This window comes from Sebastes fasciatus, chromosome 2 (assembly GCF_043250625.1).
Source record: "Sebastes fasciatus isolate fSebFas1 chromosome 2, fSebFas1.pri, whole genome shotgun sequence".
In the NCBI taxonomy this organism is placed as follows: Eukaryota; Metazoa; Chordata; class Actinopteri; order Perciformes; family Sebastidae; genus Sebastes; species Sebastes fasciatus.
The window spans coordinates 34,931,866-34,951,055 of record NC_133796.1 but is presented as its reverse complement, the minus strand read 5'-3'; the positions used below and the strand labels follow the sequence as shown (position 1 = coordinate 34,951,055).

The following is a 19,190-nucleotide window of genomic DNA, read 5'->3' as shown; positions in this document are numbered from 1 at the left end:
CAAGAATGGTATTAAGGGGTTTGTTGACAACGACCGGTGCTCTCTGTACTATGTATGTAAGATCAAATACTAAGTTTATGAGACGCCCGGAGGCCTAGAGGGAAAAACAGCAACAATATGAACCACAACGTTACTGGTTTGAGTCCAACCGAGGACCTTTGTTGCGGGTCGTTCCCCCTTTTTACTGTTGACTAATAAAGGCATAAAAAGCTGGGAAAAAACAAAGAAACAAAAAGATTTACAATAACTGAATTCTACCCAGTACTGCTCAACTGAATCGGTGTAAATTGATTGTTTATATAAATAAAAATAAATATATTTTTGTCTTATATCATCTATTTTCTTGTCTTGTTTTGTTAAAAAAAGAAGCAATATGAAGAGTAAATAATACAAAGAAGCAACAGACAAAACGGAAAATAAAAAAAGGGAATTTATTTACAAATACTATGGAGATATATGAGAGAAATATGTAAGTAATATATCATCTTTAATATTAGATTAATATTAATTGATTAAAACTTGATACAGCATAGTATCGTGATATTTTTGCGTGGCAATATTGTATCGACACATGGACGTCAAGTATCTATCTTTTATTAAATAAACCATTGATCTCTTAGAATAGCGACCGGTTGCTAGTTCAAAGAGGTCCCTTGACCTCTGACGTCAAGATATGTGAATGAAAACTCTGAGATGAACAGAGTGAAAACTGTATCTCATTAGAAAACAAAAAAACAGATGTTGACAAAACTGCATAATTTGCAGCTGATAAAAGGTAATAAATCGCAATATATTGCACTACAATTTATCGCAATACTCAACATGTTGCAAAATGTTTAAAATCACAATAGTATCGTTTTGTGACTTAAGTATCGTGATAATATCGTATCGTGGGGCCTTTGGTAATTCCTACCCGATATTTTCATATTCAGCTTGTATCTGACACACTATTTGCACGAGTAGAAGTGGTGGAAAAGGCTAATTTTCCTTCACTGTGCCACGACATGAATAAATATACAGGGGATGGACAAAATAATATAAACAAGTGTGCCTTATAATCGGACATTTATTAAGCTTGTAATATTGCAGTTTTTGTTGAGAGCAGTAATGGTTTAACTTTATGGTAACTTTTGAGCCTGTTGTTTGTGGTGTTAGACTGCATTACATTGTCAGGTGTGTCAACAAAGTATTTTGTCCTCAGGTGACACGTTGTGTTCATATCTGTAGTAGTTTATGAATGCAGTCATCAGGAGGATGTGCCTTTGAAATGTGCATCCATTTCCTCATGTAAGTATTACTATGAATCTGTGCACATTCCTCGGACAATTTGGTTTTGCTTTTTCAGCTTTCATTTTAATTCAGATATAATGTACATATTCTGTAGTATTTTTTTCATATTTTTTTGTAATTTTCTTCTATTCTATATTTATGTTTCTTGATTTTTGTACTTACTTTTATTTTGTATTTAATTTTCTCTTACTATGTTTAGGTTATGCACCAATACACCAAAGCAAATTCTTTGTATGTGAAAACCAACCTGGCAATAAACCAGATTCTGATTCTAATATAGCCGTAATTTATTTTTTTAATTTCCTGAAAACTCTTCCTCGACCTGACATTGATGGGAAGCTTTATAAAGAACCTGAAACTCACCGTTACAACAAATCTGAAAACGCAGACTCTTACCGTGGTGAGCTGTCGTTGATGGTGTTGCTTCCCTGAAGGTCTGACAGCGGCGTACGTGGACTCTTTCTGGTCACACCTGATCACGAACAGACAGGTTGGCATTGTGTGAAAGAACACAAAAACACACACACACACACACACACTCACAAACACACACACACACACACAAACACACACATACAAAACAGACACAGAGACAAACACAAATCCTTCAAACCCTTCCCAAGCAAAAAAACACCACGTGTGTTATTGCAGTGAGTGTTATGTGCCTTTTTATTGGAAATATAATGTGCTGCGGATGATTTAATATTGAAACAAAGGTCTGTGAGGTTAATAGTGAGTTGCTCTTGTTAGTGTCGAATTATAGAAGATGATACTGAAGACTTATTTAGTTTAGTCTGGACTGTAGGTTTGCTTAAAACTGTATTAAGTGTTTGAAGCAATGCATGTGAAATGTGGTTTTTATTATTTTCACTGTAATTTTCTTCTATACAGCTTGCTTTCATTTTAATTCAGATATATTGTACATATTTTATAGTATTTTTTAAATTTTTCATTGTGATTTTCTACTAGACAGGTTTAATTTTAACTCAGATATATTGTACACATTTTATCAATATCATTGACATATCCCAGACAGTGAAACACTTTCCCCCTAGCCTTTAGTATACAGAAAATAATTACATTTCTGTGTGTATTTTTTTTCTTCATAAAATACAACAGTGGCATTATGTAAACAAACTGGCATTACAACTCTGAAAAGTTGGTAGCTATGATCAAGACTGAAGCTGGTTAAAATATGTATCTCTATCAAGGTGTAACATATTATTAATATATCATTTTATGGCAGTTTTTTGACGCAGACATTTTTGTTTTTTTAGGACATCAGAGCAACTTCTTTAAAAGTGAAGCACAAAGTTAAAAAAGTAAAACTCTGAGCAGAACGGGTTTAGCTGAAGCTGCTTTTTTACATTACTACAGCGTAGTGGCAGTGATAAGCTGCTGGCATACACAAGCATTCCCTCTGAACCAATCAATCAATAGTGATGAGAAATCATCTACAGGTGGGGTTAGCCTACGGAGCATTTTATCAGAGTGACTTTAACAGTATACCGTTCTCAGTTTCATCACTTTGTACAACATTTTCACTCTCATCAGGAGCTGCAGGGTGGTAAAAAACAAAACAAAAAGACACAAACACGTCTGAGTGTCATGAAGGAAAAGTGACCTGCTGTGGGAGAAGTGTGTGTGTCCTGCACCACATGTAAAGCTGCCTTGTGAGCAAGTTAGTGATGTCTTAAACCCCCTCAGTCTTTCTATCACCATCACCAGTCTATGTGGTATTAGTGACAGGTGGAGTTGGTTGATTTTAGACGTGTGTGCTGTGGTGGACAAGCAACTACACCCACTGCCCCCCCGACACACAGGACTGGACGTGAACGTGTAGCTGCGTGACAAAACAGAAAGTGTTTCCCCAGACCAGAATTAGCCGATAGAGCAATTACAACCATGCCAGCACAGTGTAAGTGACAGAATGGCTGAAGCATGCAAGACAAGAACAACATGCAAGACAAGACTAATGCATGCAGGTGCATAAGAAAGAGGGAAGAGGGAGACAGAGGGAGTGGAGACCAACAAGCATCTAGTCTAATAGAAAAGTTGTAAATCAAATCATGAAGCAGAAAAATAAAAACTTTTCTCTTATAGTTTGAATGATTTTGATCTCTTTTGGCTTGACTTTGGCTGCAGCACGGTGCAGTAAAGTTGAAGATGTTGGTCAGCCTCGTCCCTACAGTTTCCCAGAGTCATGGTCTAACATGAAAGTAGGGAGGAGTTGTTGTTGTATTGGCAGCCTTACTGTGCTTCTCCTCTTTGCATCTCTGCAGGATCTCTAAGCTTCTTTGATGCACAGGGTGCTGCAGAAAGCTAAAACTATCCACACTTTTCATAACTGCACAGGGCGCAGCGTCATCATGCCCTTGGAGAAGCAAAACAAAAGAAAAAAACAAGAGAGGAAAAGAAATACACAAGAAAAAAGAAGGGGGGGAAAGAGAGAGAGAGAGAAATGACAGATTAGACAGCGAAGAGGAAGAGATCAAGAGATGCAGTCGTCTACTGGAGAGATACCTGTGCAAGACTTAAGGAGAGAAGATGATTGACATTCAAAACTACAGTAGGATGTTTGTCATTGTAGTTCTGTGAGTAGGTGTTCGCCCCCCAAAGGTACTTCCATACAATGTCTTCTAGAAGTTTTTCTGCTTCGACAGTCCTCGTCCTCTTAGACAAGGTGAGGGTATTTAAAAGGTAATTTAACATAAAACTTAGCCCATAATCATTTATAAAAAAAATCAAAGACTTGGCACATTAAAATCTTTAAAGGGCGAGTCCATCTGTGTTTTGTTCTGTTTTTTTTTTTTTTTCCAAATGGAAAATGTATACTCCCGCGTCTGAGAGAGCGATATAACGGCTTCAGTTCCCCGTCGGAAATGGCTGTCTGATGGCGAGGTAAAGCGGCTGTGTAAGGGAGCAGTAGGAAAACATAATTTAGCCACCTAAAAAAGATCAATATCAGTTTAAGTGTACGTTATATTTAGAATAATTTCACCGCTTTACCTTGTCATTAGACAGCCCTTTCCAACAGGGAACTGAAGCCTTTATATCGCTGTCTTCAAAGCTACCAGACCAGACTCCATTCACAAAAACAGTAATTTTACCTCTCAGAACACAGGAGTTGCTGGTCTACCGCTGCATCGATCAGTTAGTTTGTTTGTTTTATTGTGTGAATTTCAGATCTGAACTAACGTGACGTCCACAGCAGTACATTGTTTAGCTTCCATGCCGGTACTCCTGTCTGCATCTCCAAACTGGGAGCATGCTGACCGCCATATAAGTGACTGTATGTAATATTAATACACTGACTATAAGGATGTATATATACTGTACATGTAGTAGCGTCATCATGCAGAAATCTACGTCAGGTCACGTGGGAAAAAGCTTTTAGAAGGGCTTAGGGAAAATAGCATTTTGACGCTAAAACATACTTTGACCAAAGTTTGATTGTTTGGATTTGAATACATAAGGAACACCACTGGGAAGCTACACAATGATATAAAAACCTAAAAAACTAAAATAATGGACCCACCCCTTAAGTCAAAAACACAACTGTCATTTTGCAGAAATGTTTTTAGAAGACATGTATCAGGTTCCCTTGGGTGACTCTGATATCTTTAGAGTTCAGTTAGAAGGTTTCTAAAAGATATCTAAGGATGAGCAAACGATACAAGACTTCTATGTTCACATAACAACATCTACATGTAAAACTAAATGCGTGGTAAGGATCAAGAGGGTGCAGAGCGCAAGTCTGATTCATACGACGGCAGTGCTGAAAGAACATCTGATGGCAATATCTACTGCATATCAGGTCTATCTACGGGAAGAAAAGGCATTCGTAGAGAGCCAAAGCTGAGAGAAACAAAGAGCAAGAGCTACTGTAAATACATTGCAGCACTACGCACACATACTACGGAACAATCACTACTGAAACAGAACATATGGCGGAGATAAAGCGAACTAGAATGAACGAAGAGGACTAACTGCGTGGCATGTGAGCAAAACAGTACTGTGCATGGCGAGAAAACTGAAAAAAAATCATGTTTGTAATTTCATGCAGTTGGCTAACAGTCAAGCTTTTCAGCCGTCTTCATCTGAAAGAGAAGTAAATAACCATTATTCGCTTCTCTAAATTTAGTAGTTTGTTAGTTTACTATTATTCTTACTGAACTAAAAAGTACCTGCTCACATGCCATTCAGTAAAGTCAATGTCCTTTCTCTCTGTGGATTTTGTAGTGCTGTTTTGACACAGCGAACACAGATTTGAATCGTTTTTAATATTTATTCTAATATAATCTATCACTGAAAATTGTGCAGCTGCAACTTAATAATAAAGGCACAAATTAAACATCAGTAGATGCCTTAAATCTGGGGTAGACGGTTTATTTGGGCATCATTGTGCAACAAGTCTATAATAACCTTTCAGCATATTGTTATTCAAGTAATCTGAGAGAAAACTAGACTTCTGCTCCTCCTCATGGCTCTGTTTTCAAACTTTAGAAAATATATTCAGTGATGAGAGACTTTGACCAATCACAGGTCATTTCAGAGAGAGAGCGTTCCTATTGGCTGTTTAACAAATGCAGATACGCATGTACGTCCCTTCAGATAGTGAAAGCCTGCAGGAAAAGCTGCTATTCCAGCGTTGACAGCGACTGCCTACACTGCAAATTTACCCCAAAAAGGAAGACGGACTTATCAAACTTGAATTACAAATATGCTGAAAGGTTATTATGGAATTTTTGCCCAAGAATGCCAAAAACAAACTGCCAACCGCAGCTTTAATACATTAATATATTGTGTATTGTAAGCTCAGATAAGATTTCCCCGTCTATCTCCTACATCAGAGCGTAATCTGCCTCACCGCTATAATGTGCATATTAGTGGAGTTTCCATTAGTGTGAGAGCTCACCAGTCTTCTTCTGCGTGTGTCTCTTCCCAGCCTCTCTGAAAGCCACCAGGGCCCTGAAGTAGGCTCGGAGTACCGCCCAGCGGAAAGTGGCCGACGGGTCGATGCCCATCAGCCCGCAGATGAAGGCGTTCTTGCTGCTCTTCAGTAAAGCTACGATGTCCGGACGCATGTGGTCCGTGTTCTTCTCCCTGAAATCCTGTGTATGTGTGACAGAGATGTAAAAAAAATGTAGTCAATGGTATTATTTGTTTATTTTATTGGATCCCCATTAGATTCTGTTAAACTTCCTAGGGTCCGCACATTAAAAGATGTCCAAATAAAACATTAGTACAATCATGAAAGCAAGGTCCAAAAAGCATCTGATATTAATAGAACAAAACTAAATCAATAACAACACAAAATTATCATTAATATCAATAAATGGTTCAAATTGCCCCTTTATAATATACAGTAAACACAATAAAGAGTGTGCCAAACAAGCAAGTGACAGCTAATAATTAAAATAATACAACTAAGCCTGTCACGATAACTATTTTGTTGGACATAAATAACTGAAATATTATTGTCATTTTAAGACCATTTTATGCCACTGATATAATGATAATATAATAGCATAATAATGCAAGTAGCCTCCACCATTTAAAAGAGCAATGGACTTTTAATTCTTAAGAATATTCAGCCACTGGAACTGGAATGTGGAAAAATATGAAAATATTCAAAATATATAAAACATAAATAAAATAAAACCACACAACCAAAACAATAAATAAAATGGGCTTTCAGGCTATGTTAACAAAAATGCACAATGTCTGTGCAATGCCAAAGTCTTATAATGGTAACATGGTAACAGGGAAAACCCTGCTGTTTAAATGGCCGTGACAGTTTCACCTCGCCAAAATTTAGCTTAACTTTGGAGCATTATTTAACCTCCTTCATGACAAGCTAGTATAACATGGTTGGTACAAATTCCTTCGGTATCTTCACTCTAGCTTTAAAACTAAGCCCGCTACAACCTAAAAATCTCAAGTTGCTGAGAACAGTCAGGTGTACCTAGAAATATAACTTTCCTCATGAAAACAAGCAGACTGGAATGTTATCTGGCTTTAACTGAAAGCCATGACCGTCTGTTATGCATATCAATAATGCATAACAATGCAGATCTTTTTACATTATTAGCTATGACAACGTTGTGACGATGATGATGTGTGTGAATGTGAGAAAAACAAACACTTCCTTCCACAAAAGCTCCATAAACTACAAAAACAAAGCTGTGATTCGCTCCACTTTCTCTTCCTTTCCTGTCTAATCAGTAACTCGGTGTGGAAGTGAGGACGACACTGACCTTGACCCCGTACTTGACCTTGCCGGCGTAGTGTCGGATGATGAAGGCGGGCTCCATGACAGCGGGGAACTCGATGTAGCTGTTCCCCTCATGCTGCCGCTTGAACTTATCCAACAAAGTCTGGTTGGTGGCTTGAGGGAAACTGGAATAGAAAGGACAGAAGAGTTTGATTTGTTTTTTCACATTTGTTTTTAATATGTAAGCACATGAAGAAGGGAGGAAATCACACGGTTGGTGCGCTTGTTTAAAGCTCTCAGCTACGTCATGAACGCTGCAGTATAAATCACACTTCTCATCTCATCATCCACAAACAGCGTCATGAGTTAAAGACATTATTTTTTCCACCCGTCACTACAACAGTACTTATTGTGGACCGCTGGAAACGTGGCAAGTTATCTGATCTGTAACCAGTTTTGACATTTTATCCTGTGACGCCACAGGTTGAGGATTATCACTTTAAGCCGATCTCGGCTCAGATTTCCTTCCAGTCCTTTAACATCAAGAGCCAGAGATTTTGAAGAAAATCAGCAGCTTACAGGAAGAGAAGAGGGGAAGAATGAGACACCAGGGGTTTTTGGAACGAGGTGAAACCTAAGCTATGAAGTAAACTCAGCCAAAGACTCAGAGCTTTCTAGCTTTTCCAAGTGGGAGGACTTTGATTCAGTGTCCAAATGGAGAAAGGGGGGAATAAAGGAGGAAATACGGTTAGTGAAAATAGTCACATTACAGTCATGAACCTGAAAAGATTCAATTTACTCTGCAGTTTAGAGGGTTTACATTCTAGGCTACTCCATCTTACACTGGGGAAGTGCGATTATGGCCAAAATAAATATCACAATTCAGTTCAGTTCCCGATTATTCACTTATTTTAGGAACACAATTTGTTTTGCTCTTTCACATTTAAATATACAGAGCACTGCTTTCACTTCCATGTTGTGCAACTTTCCTGTTAAAGTACCAATCTTTGCATCAAAATAAGACTTAAAATAAGGTTCTACTTCCCCTGAATTCAGATCATTTTTGTTTTGCCTGTCTGCTCTCTGTCGAAACGAGTAAAATACAGTATATTACTCTGCTACTCTGGACTGCAGTCGCAGTGGGTGCGCACGCGAGAGCATGACAGATTCCTAAAAGTGAAGTCAAAACATCTGGATCGCCCCCTGGTGGCTGGCCTTTAGTTTAGGAAGCGTTTGATTTGATATGCAGCAGAGTTCTCTATGAGCGGAGCATTTTAAACGTCAATATCACAGTCGATCATGTTCATTTAATTGTGGAAAGCCGGAATCGTGATCACGATAAATATTCGATTAATTGTGCAGCGAGCTAACAGACTAACATGTTAACAAAAAAGTGTCAGTTCTTATATCCAGCAGAGATGGAGCATTTGGAGTGGCCAGCTAGTCTCTTGGTCTGTCTGCCACTTGGTGCCATAAAACCAAAACAAGGAGCTGAAAGATGCTGAAAGTGTTGGGTGATGTTTCATTCAATTTTAATATAAAAAGTTCTACGCAAAGAGAAAACACTGTCCAGCTGCAGCAAACATTTCATGCTTTACGGCTCATGGATGCAAAATTGGAGTTTTTTGTTTGCATTTTTTACCGTTAACTTATCTAACAGCTGACCGCATAAAGACAGACAGGTGGTCTCCAGACAAACGTCCCCAGCTGGAATCAAACCAGGGACATGGCAGTTATATGGTGTTGCGTTTTAACCATTCAACTATCAGGCCGCCTGCCGTTTACTTCACAGGAAAATAAAATGAGTTTCCACAGAAACAAACCAGTCAAACAGGAAGCCAGACAGGCTGAAAGACTCACTTGCACTCTTCATCCAGGAGGTGGAACAGCGCTGTGGGCTTCTTGCTGATCAGGTTGATGCAGCCTGTGTTGTCGATGTAGTCGATGTTGTGCCAGGTGATGCCCTCGGCCCTGTACTCCTCCTACAAGGACACACAATACAAAGAGAGGGCTCAGTGTCAGGGATACCTTCAAGAATAATAATAATACTTTGCTTCCAAGCATTGGATTTTGATGGAGGAACTGTAGACTTTTGATTTGGTTGCATTTCTTGTACTTTTATGTTTTAAAGCAGTTGGAAAACGATGATAGATGCAGAGAAAGAGTCTTAAAGTCTGGTCAAATTCAGTTTTAGGCCAGATGGCATACAGTATATATGGCATCAAAGACTATAAGCACCCATAATAATAATATTAATCATCAACGTGCCATAAAAAACAGACAACTGGTCCTATGTGAGTCAGGCTCTTAAATTGTTCAATCAAAGCAGCAGCGTTGTTTGTATGGCTGCTTTCATGTCGTGTCCCCGTGCTATAAAACACTCTTAAGATCTTTCCTGGCCTCTTGGTGGTTTAATAATGAGAGAAGCATTCAGAGCATTTATCATTTATTCTTCCTCATGCATGTTATTTTCCTGTGTTCCTGGGAAAGAGATTTAAACAATGAAGACCTTAATCCAGAGGAGGTTTAATAAAAATCACTGGAATCTCCCTTTCTCTTGTTATGTTACCCTAAAGTCTGCAAAAATCAAGTTAATTACTGTTGCTTTCTCCACTACCTGTGCTGAAGACAGAGGATGATCCTCTTCTTCAGTGTTTGGTCAAATAAAACCAAATATATTATGAGTGCTGATATAGGTAAAGTTTTGCAGAAAAATGTTGAACATCTTTTTCTTTTGCAGTTGTAGTTTCTGCTGAGCTCTCTTCATACAAACAATCCAACTGATTCCATTCAACGCTTATCAACAAAAGATTTATTTAACCGTTTTTAACTAAATATATTCTACAACACCGGCTGTCACTCCCCTCCCCACTGAGAAGTGCAGCGGGTTCTTTTGGATATATTACAAAATCATAAAGAAGAGCTGTGTTACACAGACAGTGTTCCACAGTCCGTGGAAAAACAACCATTTGTCCTCATCTTCTTTAGAAACATTTAAAGCAGCAAAAAGTGACAATTACAGGACAACTGTGAATACTGACTTGTAATGCAACAAGAGGACAAGAGACATAGAGGCAAAAAACTGACTTATTACTGTCAATTACACAGCAATACATATCTTAAGGTTGCCTACATTAGCCAACATAAGCTACTGGTCATACAGACTGAACTGAGCAAGAGTCTGTTTTACTGCTTATAACCTCAGTTTTTCATTTGTATGAAAAGGAATATCACCATCTCTTCTTTCAAAAGTGACATCATCTCACTTTAAAATCAATGATTCTTGAAAATTAACTTGATTTGATTTACTCAAGTACTGTATTTAAGTACACATTTGAGGCACATGTACTTTACTTGAATATTTCTATTTTATGCTACATTCCACTCCACTTCATTTCAGAGGTCAAAATTGTAATATTAACTCCACTAAATTTATTTGACATATAAGATACTTTTTACAGCACATAAATGATCTGCTTATATGATATGATGCAGTACTATACTACTAATATGCCCAGTAGTACATAAAGTATATAAAATGATCTCCACATTGACAAACTACAACATTAAAAAGCTCTTAAATGTATTTGTTAGTGATAAAACAGAATAATATAATATGATGATTATACTGATTACACTTCTTACTTACTAATACTTTAATTCTATTCATTAATTAATTAATTAACTAATTAATGGGTATTTCTACTTTGACTTAAATAAAGGATCTGAGTACTTCTTTTTTAACTTTTATTGAGAGAACAGATTATAGACCTTTACTTAAATTCTGCGCACGGTTTAATATTCAGCTGTCTTGCATGTCTTTTTAGAGTAACATAAGTTAAAGAAGGGAATAACAACAAAGTAAACAAAGGTATAAATGAATTATCTTTTAAATTGATGAAGCTTTATGTTGTTCAGTGTCATCTGTGACGTTTTAGTTTAATGTCTGGCTGCAAACCAAATTCCCTCCTGGATAATAATAAAGTTAAACTGTAGAAGACGTCCGTCTTTTCATCCCGTCACAATATCAACATCTCAGAACACGTGACAGTCGTCTTTCACTGACTAACTTCCTAATGACAGGTTTTTACTCTTGTGTCTTTTAATAACACTTGAGACACACACACACACACACAGGCTGGAAACCATCAAAGGAACACCTGTGCAGTGTAATCCAATACAACAGCTCTGGAATAAACGTTTGTGAAACTCATAACATTCAATTTGTGCGTCAGACGGGTGCTGACTCAAGTCTTTGGTGATCACTGCGCTGTGGTTTGAGGGGGTGTTGTATTGAATTGCATTATATTGAACAGGATACTGTATCCGCCCCCTCCACATGCCTTTAAATCATCAACCAACAACTGCTGTGATTCACTCTTATTTTGAATAGTTCAAAATGTGCAGAATCAGCTTCTACTGTACACAGCTGCTCTACAGATTGTCTTCATTCAGTACTTTGTTTACAGTTTGTGCTAATAGTGTTTCATTAATTTAGCCCAATAATTATAATATAAATTATAGCCTATTCCATCCTACTGCCGCTTTACATGTCTCTGTCTGTCATCATAACTAAAATTGCTGGCTTCATCTATCTCTTAATGTTGTTCAGACATAAGAGAGAGAGGGAGAGAGCAATGGTGAGTTAAAAACATGACATCATCGATAGCTGGAAGAAGACTGTTTTCTGTTCTCTCTCAGGCTGCATCACAGATGGATTTTTAAAGGGATAGTTTGGGTGTTTTGAAGTGGGGTTGTATGAGGTACTTATCCATAGTTAGTGTATTAACTACAGTATATGACAGTCGGCAAGACCCCAGTTTGGAGAAACAGACAGAAGTTACTGTACTGCTGTGGACGGGGCCGGCAGCAAAACGTATTTTAGCCACCTAAAAGAAAGACTCACCTAAAAAAAATCTATATCAGTTCAAGTGTACACTATATTTAGAATATTTTAGCCGCTTTACCTTGCCGTCAGACAGCCTTTTCCCGAGGGGAACTGAAGCCGTTGTATTCATCTACAGTATGTTCTTGCCAAAGCCACCAGACTCAACGGTAATTTTGCTCGATCGGTTAGCAACTCCCGTGTTCTACGAGGTAATTTTTTTTATAGTGGAGCCTGGTGGCTTAGAAAAGAGCATAGATAATGGCTTCAGTTTCCTATCAGAAAGGGCTGTCTGATGGCAAAGTAAAGCTGTGAAGATATTCTAAATATAGCGTACACTTAAACTGATATTGATTTTTTTAGGTGAGCCTTTCTTTTAGGTGGCTAAAATACATTTTGCTTCCAGCCCCGTCCACAGCAGCAACCTCTGTCTGTTTCTCCAAACTGGGGGCGTGCCGACCGTCATCTACTGTAGGTAATACACTGACTATGAATAAGTACCTCATACAACCCCACTTCAAAACACCCAAACTATCCCTGTAAACTTATTTTTCCATTGAAACCTTAATTAATAACTATTGTGATACATTTCCACATAAAATTCATCAGTTAACATTATCAAAGTAGGAACTATGCTGCGTATTTTCTAATATCCAACAGTACACAAGCATCAGATGACAAGATGGAGTTGGGACTCTATGTGCAAAACATGTTGCTGGATATTCTTTGTGCATTATAGATAAAGTGGTGGAAGAACTACTCAGTTCTAGAAATATCACGGAGTAAAAATACGAGTATTTACTTTTAAGTAAAAGTCCTGCATTCAAAATATAACTTAAGTAAAAGTAAGTATGAGCATCACAAGTGTTGCAGCTGGTAAAGGTGGAGATAAGTTCAACTACCTTATTTACTGCCAGGCAGTTTAATCCTTTCTATGATGGAACATAATGGTACCGTGGTAACAGATGTACAAGTTGGATAATAGCTGCTAATTATACTGTAGTATTCAAATATAAATATTATCATACTAATGTTTACTTCTTCCATTTCATGTCTTTCAACTACATGATTACTGGCAGAGGAGGTTGTTTGAAAAGGTTAGAAAATAGAGCTAAATAAGAAAATAAGTACTATTCCCCCTTAAAATGACCATGAAAATGCCCTTAAGCAAAGCATTTAGCCTAACTGGTCCCAACAGAGTGACTCACTGGCCGACAGATGAATGGAAATATACTGTACTGTAACCGTAGACGAGGGTGTGAAGCTGGCTTCAGCGGAAACATGAAGTGTGCCAGTTCCTGGTCAACTTATCCTGGTTGAATCATTTTCAGGCTTCCTCAGTGGTGCACATTGATTTTTCCACACACAACTAATGCTATATTGTACCGACTGTAGGCCATTAGGAATTAATAAGCTCTCCAGTTTCCTCTGATCAAGTCTTTGGTGCAGTTTTAATCAACTGTTATAATATCAAAACTCCAAAACCATGTTCATTTTGAGACTTTAACTAAAATGTGGATTTTATTCTGTCATTGGCCTGATATGTATCCAGGATGTCTGATAGAAAATGTGATTGTAGTGGCAGTTTGATCCATGGAAAACATTAGAAATCAATAGGACAACACATTTACTGTTCACATGCAGAGTCACTGGGTGTTCGTGGGGGTCAATATATTGGAAATCAGGAAGTGAGTTGACATCAACTCTGTCATTATCTGATTGAATGGTTGTTTACTGCAGGGTTTCAACCCTCTGACTTCTGAACCTTCTGATACTCAATGACAAAACATCAGCTCAGAGGGCTATGATAAAGAGCACAATATGTACTAACACAAGCAGACATACTAAAAGTACAGTAAAGAACGGCCACTTCAGAAATGTTTCGCACTTTTTGCTAGTTAAAAGAAATGTTTGGGGGCAAACGAAGTACTGACTGACTAAGTGCTTAAACTTCTCCACATTTATAGATTGTTTAAACTATATAAACACCATATGTGGATAAAGTGTTCATAGATGTCATGTTCACGTTTGTTCCCTGCAGAGGTTGCATTAAAACATGCATGCTTGACAACTTGTTTGCTTTATGAAGCTTTGAAAATTTGAGCCATTACTTGCGAAGTCCATCAGATCATATGATGAACAAACCACCGTAACATGGCAAATCTGACAAGCCCTTAATGAACGGCACAATAATTCTGCGTTTCACTTTCAACTTCCTTTGTACAAAACTGGAAAGACTTGAGGACACAGTCCTTCATGTCTCGGTGTAATTCATGAACAGCACGACAAACATGTCAGGGCAGGTCGGCTGATTCAGTTAATCTCAGGGTAAACACAATGTTTAACTTACGGGCAAATCTTACAGATCACGACTTTAAAAAGCCCTTTGAAGTGGATCGGCTCACTTAAGAGAACATACATCCTCAGTCACGGTGGTCACAGGGGGGGTGAGCTGAGTCATACGACTGTCAGCAACCCTGTTGCATAATGTGATGAAGAATTCCTCCATTGTTCCAGTGTCATTGTAATGTACGTGCACTGCGTGGTGGGATAAGCATGAACTAAAGAACTTAAGCGGGTGGATCTACAATATGTTAAAACAACAGTAGCTCAAGAAGTTCAGCTCCCAGTCAAAGCCTGAAACAAGAAGCCAGCTCCTAAGATTTATCGAGCTTGAGAAAGAAGAATGACTAAGATGAAAATCTAGTTGTCTTACTTGTTCAAGCTTGAAGATGTGCTGGTTGAAGTAGTGCTGGAGACGTTCGTTGGCAAAGTTGATGCAGAACTGTTCGAAGCTGTTGTTCTCGTAATCCTCAAACCCGAAAATGTCGAGCACTCCAATGGACAAGATCTGAGGGAGACAGACAAACACAACATGAAAAAAAATCTAAATCTCAGACACTGTGCTGTCAGTGAGGGTTATAAGTCTTTGAGTAAAGGTGATTGTTGTCCAACGAGAGTTTCATAAATACACTAAAATTAATTTAACCTCTTAAACTCCCCTAGGACAACTGCAGCAAGTTCAGTTTTAGTTAGAAAAGATACTGAAACTAGAAACTATAAAACCTAAGGAATCCATTGGTACCAACCATGTCATACTAGCTTGTCGGGAAGGAGGCTAAATAACGCTCCAAAGCTGGGCTAAATTTTGGCGAGGAAAAACTGGCATGGCCATTTTCAAAGGGGTCCCTTGACCTATGACCTCAAGATATGTGAATGAAAATGGGTTCTATGGGTACCCAAGAGTCTCCCCTTTACAGACATGCCCACTTTATGATAATCACATGCAGTTTGGGGCAAAAACCATGCAGTTGCAATACAAATGTGTTTTTTTAGCCTATTGTAAAATGGTATATTTGAATAATTCTGCTTACTGGGGCCCATAAATAGTTTTAGAATTGTATAAATGTGTATCGTTGTAAAGCTGAGACTCTTGTGGATCCAATGAGCCCAATTGTATTCATGTGTGATGATGTTAGTCCCCATAGTAGCCATTTCATCAAAGTGAGACCATTCTTGAAACTTGACCTCGCTGTATAAAATGACCTATGGTGACCTCTAGGATAATCACAGCCTCATGAAACTTTACAGCCACAAACTAGAGACCTAGAGCATTCAGAGGATGGATGGCTTTCCTAGGTAGATTGACAATAAGGGGGTTTCTGAGCAGTTTCCAGAACAGAAGTGCTCGTTATTCAATCGCCAAAAAATGAAATTCTTACAGAAATCTCCAAATGTCAAATTTTTTGTATACCAAATCACAGCATGGCTTTTTCTATGGTGTTCCTCAAGGTCTTGGTGACTTAATGTGGTATTTTGAAAGGATCATTGATCATTTTTGTCAATTATTGAGTGGTTAAAAATGGTTAAATTATCACCAAATCTGTTTAACAAATGGTATCAACCCAAAGATTGCTGCAACAACTGACATTACATACTTCCATCGATATGTTCTAAGCCCTTAAACACTCTGAAACCTTCAACACTTTAATAGGCACGTAACAAAACACAATGTTTATTACAGATTTATGACTAGAACAACTTGACACAGTGCTGAGCTGCATCTCAAATTAATCTTCAGGTTCCCAGCTTTCAGATGATGTACACCACTTCTATGTGACATTTACTGTTGACCTGCTATCTCCCCCTAAAGACCCCTGCCACACCTAAGAGGAGGGAGTGGAAGTGGTTAAGTGACAGTTATTATGTTGAGATTGCCCATGCTTGAGAATCTCTCAGACTACAGCTTGTTCTTTAGGTGGTTTAACTGATTTACAGGTGATTGTAAAAGTCGCTGTGTTTGTGTCGGCCCACCTTGGTGGTCTCCTCCAGGTCCTTGATGTTGAGCAGAGCGTGGTTGATCCTGAAGACGATCCAGTCAAACAGAGCGCTGTACAGGGACTTGGACATGGAGTCTCTCACCGTACCAGCCTGCAGGTAGACACACACACACAGTATCTCTTTAGTGTTACTCCCACTGGGAATACCTCAGTTTACAACGTTTGATTAAGAACGGAGAAGTATGATGCATACAACTCTTTTCATGCACAGTGTTATAGGAGAGACACTAATGTATTATATGAAGTACTTGTATTGTATATGTTATTTTTTTATTTGTAACCTGTTCTGTCTCGTTTCCTTGTTATCTATGTTCATTGTATTTCATTTTACCCTGTTTTTTTTAAGTTTTGTTTGGCGAAGTGATAATTTAAAGGATTATTCATCAAAGACTTATTCACTTTCTTGCTGAGAGTTAGATGATTGATATAACCCTTCATATCTGTACGCTACATAGCTACTGCCAGCAGCCTGTTAGCTTAGCACTGCACAAAAAAACTGGAAACGGGGGAAACAGCTAGCTGTTCAAAGGCAAAAAAAAATCTGTCTATTAGCACCTCTAAAGCTCACTTATTAACATTTGATATCTTGCTTGTTTAATCGGTACAAAAGTGGAAGTGTAAAAAGTAGTTTTATTGGGGGTTTGTATCTGTATCTGTTTCTACCTGCTTCCGGTTTTTGCCCAACCTAAGCTAACCAACTACTGTCTCTTGCTTCATATTGACTGTACAGATGTGACTGTGATATCGATTTTCTCATCTAACCCTCAACAAGAAAGCAAATAAGCATAATTCCCCAAATGTCCAACTAATGACATTTATTTGTGCAGAGCCAGAGGTTTGAAGAGTCATCCATTACAATACAACTCCAGACATTGTTCCTGACTCGCCCTCTGAAGCTCAACGCTGCACACATCTGTATTAGACATTAGAGCTTGTCCTGGTTACACTGCACTTTCTTACAGGTCCAACATAAAGAAAAAAAGACACAGTGAATGGAGGCATTTAAAGATAGAAAATAAAATAGATTTATATTGAGGTCAAAATGTCTCAGACAACACTGGCTCAGCTTGAAAAAGGTTATTTAAAAAGAAGTCAAGATGTGCAGACAGTTGTATTTCTCCTTTACAACCAAACATTTATAGTTTGAGTGTAAATCACATCCTCACTGTGCTGTCAGCAGCCACTGAACTCAGAACCCTTTACTGGAAAAGGTGTGGTCGTATCTAGAAGGTAACCCACAAATTGCGAAACCTTGCAAAAACTCTTGCAAGACTCTCTGCCCGACGACCTATTCTAAACTTAACCAATAAAGGTCAAAATCTAACCTTAACCATCTCACGAAAGTTTCACAAATGTGGGTTACCTTCTAGACAAACCAAAATGTAAAAAAGGGTAATCCTAAAAGGTAAAAATCAGATAAACAGGAGAAACCAGACAACTGTACTACCCAAACATTCCTATTCTCTACTGAAACTTTGGCACAGACATGCTGGCAGACTGTATTGTATCACAGCAGGACGTCCCAGGGCCATTACTAATGTTATTACCACATCAGGTTGACTCATGGGATCTGCCAAACCAATCGAGTGTGGCACAAACGGTACGATCTGCCAAGTTCTGGTGGACAAGGCTGCTGTCGTGGCCTAATGGAAATATTAGCTTTAATAGGCTAAACATAGACTGTTTATACTAAAGGCTCTGCTGCTGGGAAGACCAGCATGATGATCAGATGACAAACATTAAATATTTGGAAGATATAGAAGAAGATATGGAATAGTTCTTTGTATAAGCAGTGAGATTATTTGACAAAAGCTTCCTTGTCAAATTATTAAGAAAAAACGTTCTAATCCCCGTATCCGCTGGAAAGATTTGACCTTGCAGCAGCAAAGGTGAGCCGTGGTCCTCAGAAACAAAACACACCATGAAGTGGCTACTCAAAGTTAAAATTCCTTTGTTTCTAAATAATTAACAGGGTTATTTTTAGCAACCTCAGACCAAATAAGCCTTCCATGAGTCAGGACAGATATTATTTTGAACCCCGTACATACTGCGGTCTGATGGCCCATAAGCTTTTCATTATTCAGAGGAAGTTGGACTTAAAACATTCAGACGGAAACAGCCTCATAACTCTGACCAAATGGGGAAAAGTCGTTACAGAAACGCTCAGATTTCTTTGAGGTTTTCAAGTGTATGATTTCAGCTAACAGGCAGTGAGATTGTTGTGACTGTTAGAGCAATATTTACACAGAGACCACCCAGGGAGCTCCCAAAAACAATCACAGTTTGATCATTTAAAAAGGCTGCTAAATATCCAGCAGGCCCATTATGAGGTTGAACGTGTAACACGCCAACATCTTTTAGGAGAGTTTGTGGTAAAATACTGCTGAGACAGTTTCTTTGGGTGTTGGCGATTTGTACTGGAAAATAAGAAAATCTTTCAAAATAACTCACTGTATGT

At 38.2% G+C, this 19,190-nt stretch overlaps 1 protein-coding gene across 9 annotated transcripts in view; it reads right to left on the bottom strand.

Annotated features, from left to right (window-relative positions):
- The window catches only part of myo9aa (myosin IXAa), a 135,995-nt gene that overhangs the window by 31,823 nt on the left and 84,982 nt on the right, over positions 1–19,190 (bottom strand). For 8 of the 9 annotated variants that reach the window (XM_074621676.1, XM_074621682.1, XM_074621726.1 and 5 more), the window contains 7 exons: positions 16,707–16,823; positions 15,109–15,243; positions 9,368–9,489; positions 7,551–7,692; positions 6,209–6,404; positions 3,545–3,664; positions 1,687–1,762 (listed from right to left, as the gene is read on the bottom strand). In XM_074621676.1, coding sequence (XP_074477777.1) covers positions 1,687–1,762; positions 3,545–3,664; positions 6,209–6,404; positions 7,551–7,692; positions 9,368–9,489; positions 15,109–15,243; positions 16,707–16,823 — 908 coding nt within the window. The remainder of the gene's footprint in view (positions 1–1,686; positions 1,763–3,544; positions 3,665–6,208; positions 6,405–7,550; positions 7,693–9,367; positions 9,490–15,108; positions 15,244–16,706; positions 16,824–19,190) is intronic. The other variant, XM_074621720.1, reaches the window with a different exon arrangement.